Genomic DNA, 10,183 nt, shown 5'->3' on the forward strand with positions numbered 1-10,183 from the left:
TTTCTAGATGAAGGGATCGAGAAAAGGAGCCCTCAATCGACGGATTTGACCCGTTCCCTTTCGCTGGTTATTGCTAGAGTTTTTGATTCTATTGTCACCACCGTCGACAATCGCCGATGTCAAGCCTCCCCTCAGCATCAATGTGAGCTTGCGCATCTTTAGAACTATTTGTTGCTTCTTAGCATGGTCTGTAGTGTTGGGTCATCACCGTCCTCCGCCGTAGTTGATCGTCGCCGGCGACACACCGGTGACCGTAGGGTAGCACCACCACCACTAGGAGGTTCCCCTCGTTGTCCCAAACTCAACAGAACCATACTTTATATAACCTAAAGCCAACCAATATTCTTCATGTGTTATTGTGTTGTCAACTATCACTACTGTATGTTAATACATTGCAATGCTTGGTTATACAACTCCTCAGCAACACAAGTTTAACCAGAAACTTGATTGAGTCACCTCTCTAAAAGTGCAACACATCCTATGGAAATTCTTATAATTCACCAATCCTAAATCATCAGGGTAAATCACGTTTAGAGCGATTGCATCTCATACTTATGCATTATTGCATCCTTGCCAATTGTTTAAAATTGTCCTTGTCGAACAATGATGCTATTTCAGAATTTGGAGTTATTCCGTATCGAAGATCTTTCCTGCATAATCTTGCAGTCAAGAAAGGCAAGTTCATCACTTGCTCATGTCATTTGATTATTTTTATCAAATTACTTGCAAAGTACTATTCGTTTCATTCTTGCATTGAATAGCAAAGTATTACTTTTACAATTATGAATATGACTATGTGGTGGGCAATGGAACCATGATTTGAGATTATGGTGGACGTTCCATTGCAACTGGGAATGTATTCACATAGGATTAACAACAAATATCATCTAGTGATTCTAGCACCGTACATTACATGTTAACCATAAGATCCTTAATGGGGCAGAGAAGTCAGTTGTACTTTTTTCTTTTCGCATATCAACGGATGCCTATTTGTCGTAGCTGTGGGGTGTTGTTGGTACCACAGTAAGGTTGAGAGGCCATTAGGCTCTCCAGTCCCAGGTTGACGTCTTGTGCAATAGGGTCTAAGATGGATTGTATCATGATCGAGGATCAAGCGCTCTAGATTAGTAAGCGATCGAGGGCCCTCTGAATACAAAAGGGTGGGTATGCGGGGTCGTGGATAAGGGCAGTAATTGGCTTGGATGTTATACTGGGCCTCACACCAAGGAAGTGTGGATGGGAATGATTCGCCTGGTTGGCAGCAAGGATAAGTTCTCTTATGGGTAAAGTAACAAACTTCTGAAGTGTATTGAATTGTGACCTATCACTCCCTGTTTCAGGAAGGAACTACGAACGCGGCAGGAAAGGAACTCCACGAATTTCTGGTCAACCTATGAAGATTAACAGACATAGTTTTCTAGAATAAAATAAACCATTTGAAGAAATGATTACGAAAACTTGGCGGTGGAGAAACTAACGTGGAACTCGAAGACAAAGGAGTCAACTGTAAAAAGATGAAGAACCCAAGCAATGAAGTCAATAGAGTTAACTCTACATCAAGTAGGGTGGAAACCTAGACTAGTAATAGAGGAAATCATTTCCTTAATCCTAGCACCTAAGTAGCTAGATTTCTATAGCAAGTCAAGTATCTCTGCAGCTAGAGTTAGTAATAAGTTAGACTACGAGTTGTTCTTTTGGAGCTTTATTTACATGTTTACCTCAGTGTAAAGTAGGAGGTTGTGTTGATCATCTATAAACAGTTCGTGTGTTATTCTATAGATATGTCTTGGACTCGCATATGTTTCATTTGTACCACTCTGAGGGATGTAATACTAGTGGAACGGTGTTTCATTGGTTTTATATCAATAACTTACATACTATACCATGCAGTGGTATGTTGGTTCATCAATAGTAATGAGGAACTACTTTCCTTACTTTTGTCACTGCCCAATAGACTTGGCCATGAGTAGCCCGGCCCGGTCGGCCCGAAATTCCCAGGCCAAACCCAACTCGACCATGCCTCTGGGCAGGGCATGAGCCTAATTTTCTGGCCCGATGGTTGAGCCGGGTCGGGTCTGGGCCTTGATTTTGTGCGATTTAGTGAAGCGGCCCGGCCGAGGCCCGATGGGCTTTCTCTGTGATGGTCCAGGCTTGGGCCAAGATTTCCAGCCGGACGATCTGACAGGCCGAACCTGGGCCAAGATTTTTCACGTTGAACTTTGGTCGCCTAGCCCAACGTCCGGCCGGCCCGAGAAATGCTCACGTATACTGCTCAACGAACCCGGATGCAACCAATACGATCACTCCATGCGACCGCACACCATCCACATAGATGGAAACGTCACGAAAATTTAATTGTGTTTCCGTCTCGATGGACAACCGATCACTGTACATATGCCCGGCCTAGTGACTTGTGGCAGATACAGAGTCATGGGTAGAGATCTGGATGCCTCCCCTTGTGTTGCATCTTGCATGTGCCGACAGATTGCAACAGGAGCCGTACCATGTGGCAACCACGGCCACAGCCTAGGGACTTGTACCAGCCACGGCAAGAGGACCAACTTGTGCTGGTCCTAACCCAGAATTACCTTCACATCAACAAATTTCCATGGACTGTTATTCAAAGGGAGTCACCATCACAATCGTTGCGATGTGAGGTGCAACAAGACGCGGCCAAACCGCTGCACGTCACACACCCAAATTAAGGCCTCGTGATGCACGGCGACGGTGTGTCGCCGTGTCGGTGTCCATCAAAGTGCCAGGAGCCAGCCAGCCAGCCAGCCAGCCAGCGCGGGAGAATCCAGAAACGTCAACGGGAAAATTTTGAATGACAACAATGCTGCTCTCGCTCTCTCTGACGGCAAATTCTAAATAAAATACAAATGCAAGGCTTGCGAATCCCAAACAAAAAAAAAAGCTCCTCTCTGATGGCAAGTTGATGCGTTTCGCTCTCCCCAAAATCTGGATAATCGATTAGGTCCCTGGATTTTACTGGTTGTAGAAGACGTCCTCGAAGCACCGCGCGTACTCGGGCTCCAGCGCCACGAAGACGACGATGCCGTCGTCCTTGTGGGGGCGCTGCATCACGTACGCCATGCCGGTGCCGAACATCTGTGCGGGAGCGACCAGCCGGGGCGCGCCCCACCCGAAGTCGGCGTCGTACATGGGCAGCCCGAGCCAGCCCGTCACCCACAGGTCCGACTCCGGCAGGAGCTGCCACGGCGCCGCCTCCAAGGTGCCCTTCTCGGACTCGATCCCCAGGTAGTCGATCACCGACCGCACGTGCGCGTCGTTCACGCCGTCCAGCGACTTCCGCACCGCGTCGGCGACGTACCCGGGGTAGGGCTGGGCCAGGACGTCGGCCACCTTGACGGTGACGAGGTCGCGCAGGATGGCGTTTCCGGAGAAGTGGCGCGGGAGCGGCGGCTGCAGGCGGTGGCGGACGTTGACGGTGACACGGAGCCGGGTGTCGGAGCCCGGCGCCAGCCCGCGCGCGACGCACATGCAGCGCCAGAGGTGCGCGGTCACGGCGCCGTAGGTGGACACGCCGGGCCCGCACCTGGACTTGAGGTCGGCCAGGAGCTTCGGGGAGACGGAGTAGACGATGGTGTTGGAGGGACGCGTAGGGCCGGTGAGATACGCCGAGGAGTAGGCGAGGTGGTCGAAGTCGGCGTGCGGCGGCGACCGGCCGCGGAGGGGCGTGCGGTCGTGCGAGGGCGGAGAAGGGCACGCCTCCGAGAGGGAGAGGCCACGCGCCAGGCCGGACCACGTCTGGATGAAGTGGAAGGCGGCGATGCCGTCCATGAGCGCATGGTGGATTGCCGTGCCGAGCACCACTCCGCCACACTTGAGAAAGGTCACCTGCGATACAGCCCAATTCAAACATTAATCAACCGTAGCCAAGAAAGGGCAGTTTCGAGTGGAGATTTGTTTTTTCTGCCTGATCCAGCTGTTTTAAAAGTTTCAAACCTTAGTTTTTCCATAACAAAAAGTAATCTAGATATAGCCAATAATTTATCACGCAAAGCATTAATTAAAATACTTTGTATTATGAGCTAAAAAAGGCAAATGTGTGGATCTGAGTATATATAATTTGTACTATTATGACCTACACAAAAAAGACAAGACAAACATGTGGATCTGACTATATACTTTCAGATCTTAGGACACTACTTTGCCGACAGTTTGTAAAAGAAACATGGATACGTACGTACCTGAAACATGGACATGACGCAGGGCGGCTCGCCGGACGGCACGACGGGAACGAACGCCTGTCTGATTTTCGGCGAGGGCACATAGCTGCCGAAGATGTCCTCCCCGGCGCAGTCGGCCGTTGCGACGACGAAGAGCGCGCCTTCACCATGGCAGTCGACCTGCAGCCGCCCGTCCTCGTCCCTGCCGAGGCGGCCGGCAAGCGGGTAGAAGGGCACGAGCGCCTTGGCCAGCGCCGCCCTGAGGCGGTCCGGCGAGAAGAAGCCGGTGGTGGGAGCCGGAGCCGGGTAGTAGTAGACGAGCGCCGTGTGCGTCCTGGCGGCGGTGACGTCGAAGTTGGAGAGCCACAGCCCGTGCCGCGGCGTCTGCTCGCTGGGCGCCACCAGCGTCGACTCCTGCACCTCCACCTTGGTCTCCATGGATCGGTCTCAAGGGAGAGCGGTGTTATGCTGCTTGTGGCTCGATCTGAGGTCAACGAGCGAGCAATGCTTTGTTTGTGGAGCTGCAAACTGCAAGCATAGACAAATATATAGACGACAGCCCAGTTTAGGAGTATAGTTTTTCTAGTATCGCGTGGTGCACGCATGACCTCAATCAGAATTCAGAAACACCTCTCAACTCAACATGTTAACCGGGAGTGCAAGACAAAGACATTTTAACCGACGCGCGCGCGGCTGCAGAGCGCACATGGCTCCATCAAAGTAGCAGCCTTAACACGCCGCCCAGCTGTTTCATCGATACTATTTGCAATTAAGTGTGTGTATATATATATATATATATATATATATATATATATATATATATATATATATATATATATATATATATAGGACATATTCATGCTACACCCGGGTGTAGTTACTCCCACGTGTGTTTCACACAATCTAGGTAGTATCTATCATACCGAAGAGTATATACATGTAGTATGAAGTATATAAAAATATTTTGGTAGTATATATACTACTTTGTAGGTAGTATGTACATTTTTTTACGTACACTATTTATTTACGTATAAATATGCATGTACTTTGTATATATAGTGCAAACTATGAGTGTATTTAATTTTTTTCAGCAAAGTTGGTATGGAGTATCTTAGATATAGTATACGAACATACTCAAACCAATAAAGTATGTTATATACTTCCGTATGGTAGTATATGAGACGTGGGTGTAGTTACACCCAGGAGTAGGAAGTATTTATCCTATATATATATATATATATATATATATATATATATGTATATATCTAGCTAGTCGCATTCTCCGAACAGCCATCCGGTAAAATCGCTGGTTTAAACTGAACCGGAGACGTTTGCTTGTTGGTGTTGTCCTTAGGAACGCTCGTTCTCAGCCGTGTTTTCACTGTTCAGTGACAGCGCTGGACATGATTTTCAATCAAAATAAATAAAGATCATCACGTTTTAAAAAAGGAGTAGTTCTCATCATAGTCGGCGCGATCAATATTACAGAACGGCATACAGATGAAACCTAGAAGAACGTGTTGGCTTCAGCCGTCAACAACATCTTTTGAGTCGGCGAAGACCCATCCAGTATGAAGAACTCAGCCTGCTCTACCAACATCGCTGCAGCGGCCGAAGCCAATGGTGATGGTGGAGTGGCGGCCATTCAATGGGTGATCTTTTCAAGATCATCTCGCGGTAGAATATGTGCGCCGCCAACACTTGGGGATCCATTCCCGTCGTGTTGGTGGTCAAGATCTTGAAGTTCTCTTTCCATTCCTTCGGGTCGACTCTCTTCTTCTCGATTACAATCTTCTCTTCTTGCTTCAGCAACAACACTCCCACCTCCGTCTCTCTTCGTGTCGCACATGACGAGACATAATCGTGGCACTTTCATTGATGTTTGGGCCTTGTCGGCCGAGCTTTTTCAAGCACGGCGGCCTTTACCATCTTGTTGTCGATAAGTGGCCCGTTGAGGTTGCGAGCTGCGCTCCCAGATCAACGATGCTATATTTGGCCTTCGCCAATTGGATGTGCGTCAATCTTCACTTCTCGCACTCTTTGAGCTTGGTGTAGCAATGCAACAGGCTGAATTGTTTGTCGTCATTCTTCGACCGGTATAAGGCAAGAGCTTTGTCAAACTAATCAAAAATTGCCAAGACATCAATGCTAATTGATTAGAAGAAAACTCAACAAGGGGCGGCGGCACACTTACATGGTTGACCGCATTTGTGCAACTCTCCGACCTTTGTTCAACGTCGGAGTGGTAGCCAAGGAATGTGCTCACCGTCGTTTGTGTGATGCTCCACCGGACCAACATAGCTTTTTGGCTCCTCTTCATTGGCATCACGACATAGTCCTTGTCAACATACTTTCCCTCGTTGAACTCTGCTTTCATCATCTTCCAATAGGAGCCATACTTTTGATGTGTGCCAATGATCGCGTCGATGCCCACCGTCTTCAGAACTCGCTTATGCACATATTGACAAGGGATTAACTTGTCAATGCCTACGGATTGTAGACTTAGAGTTCCGTAGAAAGTAGAGGGCAAGTAGATCTCGAAGGTTCAGCCGAAAAGGTGCTCGACTAAGAAAACTAGGGCTATGTTGACAATAGATCCGATCCTTTCTCCTCCCTTCGGCTCCCCTTTATATAGGAGGGACATCCGAGGGTTCTCTTGCCGTACAAGTTACAAACTCTGGAGACTATCCGAGTCCTTCTCGTACAATTACATGACTCGTGATTCCTAATATAACGCTATACTCCATATTGTCGTTCGCTAGGCTTCTGGGCCTTGAGAATCTTCGGGTCGTGGGCCTCCAAACGTCCTCGGGTACTTTATTCGGCAGGCCCATTCGGGATGCCTATGTCAGTAGCCCCCGAGATTTTGTTTGAATCGTAGAGTCGAGCAAAATATCCATCGTAGAATTGAATCGTATCTCTGTATATCAACGAGCCGAATATTTTTATGGCGACTGCTTCCATAGGCCCCCAAGTCAACAATTGCATAACCGTACCATTATGCGCGTGCTCCTTCCGCCGGAGCTAGCGGGTCGGGTTAGGTTAGCCCCCGAAGATCCATATCGATTGTACCCTTGTATTGTACTCGTTGAAAGGGTATACGTACGGTGTACCCTTGTACTCTTTGAAAGGGTATAGACTGTATGTATGTTTCGGTGTATGTACATCATCGGTGTATACGTCCGATGGATCGATGTGGTGGTCCTCGTCGGTTGTCACTTTCCATTCTCACGTACCTTCATCAGCTCGTCGCAGCTGCCAGTCCGGCGATCTCCGATCTAGATCCGGCGTCCAACCTTGGCCCGAGTCCACCCCTCCCACGGCCGCCATTCATACCTTGGGTTTTGATCCCTCCGTCTTGTTGTAGCCGGTCGATCCCTCACCACCGCCATTTGCACGTACCCCGGTTAATCGTAGCTTGCAGGCGTGGCTGGTTACCTCAGCGATCTCCTATCCTTCCCGCATCCGGTGGATCGCTGGCCGTCACCGTGGTGCGCACGACAATACGGCGGCGAACGTCTGAGTCATCCACCCTCCGCCTCCCCACGATCGACATATAGGTCGTTCCATTGCAAGGCAGAGCACCGCCGAGCCCAACTTCCCGTGGCTGCCCAGATTGCCACCGACGCCCAGAAGAGGTTAGCCCCCCGTGCCACACTGTTATTCTATTCTTATTCCATGTATACTTTATACGATGTATTGTCGCATTTGTGCTTAGGGTGTAATTTGTTGTTCAAAATTTTACCAATTTTTTCGTATATTTTTTGTTAATCAGCATTACACAATGAATTCCAATCCGAGTTTTTATGTTGACTAGGTCAGTGATGTTGGTTTTATTTGGTCAGATGGACGGCTCTATGGCTTCTGGGATTGACAATGAGAAAGCAACTACAAACATTGATGACTCTAGATGGGAGGCTTTTGATATTTCATCTTCAGAAGATGAATATGAAGTACCTTTGTCTGATGATGATGATAGCATTTTTGGTGATCCTGTATCTGAGTCTGATAATGTGAGTCACTCACATTTTCATATTTTATCAGTACAGTGTGCATGGAAATATTTTGTCCTTGAATTTTGCCTCCTTGTTGCAAATTTTGTAGATGGACATCGATGATGAAGACATCATAAGTGGTACAGATGATGAACCCACTTCTGAAAATACGAGTGATGTATGTTTTCTTTTATCTTACTTGCCTTCTTCCAGGTGAAGATGAATATACATGTAATTTGCTATTTTCCTATAAATTGCGCAGGTTGTTGTAATCAGAAACAGTGAGCTTACCTAATACGGGGATTCTGATTTGGAAGACTTTGCTTATGAAGAGGATGTTCCTGAGCAGTCAAAATCATTAGAAGGGGGGTTTCACAGCTATCAAAATCTGAATGCAAAAGCGAAGTAAGATTTTCTTTTGATGCATTGCAATGCATAATAGAACAAATCAAAGTGTCAGTAACAATAACGCCATGTTTGTCATATTTGTTTAGGTGACGGAAGTTCCCAGCTGGACCATACTCAGCAGGAAGATAATAAGGATCCATATGATATTGATGCTGAAATGAGCGAGACAGCGAAAGTATGAGGTCTGTAAGGGCCATGATCTTTCTTTCCGAAGAGGCTGCCTATTATTTCTACAACAAGTATGCCAAAGAACATGGTTTTAGCATTCGACGCGAGAAGAAAAAGGAACGCCTTGATGAATTAGGGACACCCACCATTCGGTATAGGCGGTTTCCTTGCTCCAGGGCTGGGCAACGTGAAAGCAAGTACTTAGAAATGGAAGGCCGAACGTATAGGCACCGACCTGAGTCTCGCTGCAACTGTGGTGCCCATTTCAGTGTGTCGTATAACAGAAAAAAGGGTGTTTGGACTGTTCTGAGATTTGACGACAATCACAACCATAAGCCTGCTACAGCTGATCAAATCGCTTTTCTTCGGTCTCATAGAAAGATCAAGACTCATCAGAAATCTAGGATCATGACACTGGGAGCAGCTGGGATTAGAATATTCAACATTATGAGGACATTTATCAGTGACACTGGAAAATACAGCAGGGTAGGATTTGTAAGAAAGGATCTTTACAACATGTCTTGCCGTGAAAAGAGGAAGATGATTGCAAAGGGTGACGCCAACACAACCATTGGCATTATGGAGAAGAGGAAGCGAGATGATCCTGAATTCTTTTTTGATTACAAGCTTGGTAAAGGTGGAAAATTGTTACACCTGTTCTGGTGTGATTCTCAGTCTCGGCAGGACTATGCCGACTTCGGTGACGTGCTGGTGTTTGACAGCACGTACAAAACAAATCGGTATGCTATGCCGTTCATACCTTTTGTGGGAATAAACAATCACCGCCAGACTACTGTTTTTGCATGCGCCATTGTCTCGGACGAAAAGGAAGTAACATACAAGTGGTTGTTAGAAACACTAGCAAGGTGACCCTCGCAAATGCGAGGGCATCATTGTAGTGTTTGGGTGAAAAATAAGTATGTTATATGTAGCATCTTTAACATCCAATGATTTTCTAAATAAAATTTTTGTTCATGATGTAACTAATAGAAACTAACTTGTCCTTTTTCATAGGTAGGATAACTAATTAATGAGATCTTTTATTGCTCTGTCTTCGACTCATTTTCTATACCCATTTCAAATACATGACACTTTTTAAAATATGGTCTAATCTAAATATGAACGCGTACTCAAAGTCCCAATTGGTGAATTGTTTTGTATACGAATATTATCTTACATTGAAAGTAATAAACACAAATAGAAGTAGGAAAGAACATGAGCTTAACTTATATATTTCTCTATATTGATAGCCAAATTATATATCCATGGTTACATTTTTAGATAATTTAGAAATCTCTTCAAGACAGAACTCTTCATCGGGAAATTAGAATGTTTCGGTCCGAGTTGGAGACTCACCTACAAAAATTGATCCGTTAAAATCATTTGGGTATAGTGGCAAGAAGTCTCTAACTCTTGGAT

General features: G+C 46.4%; 1 protein-coding gene across 1 annotated transcript; it reads right to left on the minus strand.

Annotated features, from left to right (window-relative positions):
• Window positions 1–2,803: 2,803 nt before the first annotated feature.
• Window positions 2,804–4,783, minus strand: LOC124695078 (putrescine hydroxycinnamoyltransferase 1-like). Its single transcript, XM_047227969.1, has 2 exons — window positions 4,215–4,783; window positions 2,804–3,861 (listed from the first exon to the last, which is right to left on the minus strand). Exons 1-2 carry the CDS (start codon window positions 4,629–4,631, stop codon window positions 2,989–2,991), a joined length of 1,290 nt encoding a protein of 429 aa, XP_047083925.1. The 5' UTR covers window positions 4,632–4,783; the 3' UTR covers window positions 2,804–2,988.
• Window positions 4,784–10,183: the final 5,400 nt, after the last annotated feature.

The sequence above is a fragment of the Lolium rigidum genome, chromosome 3 (genome assembly GCF_022539505.1).
Source record: "Lolium rigidum isolate FL_2022 chromosome 3, APGP_CSIRO_Lrig_0.1, whole genome shotgun sequence".
Classification (NCBI taxonomy): Eukaryota; Viridiplantae; Streptophyta; class Magnoliopsida; order Poales; family Poaceae; genus Lolium; species Lolium rigidum.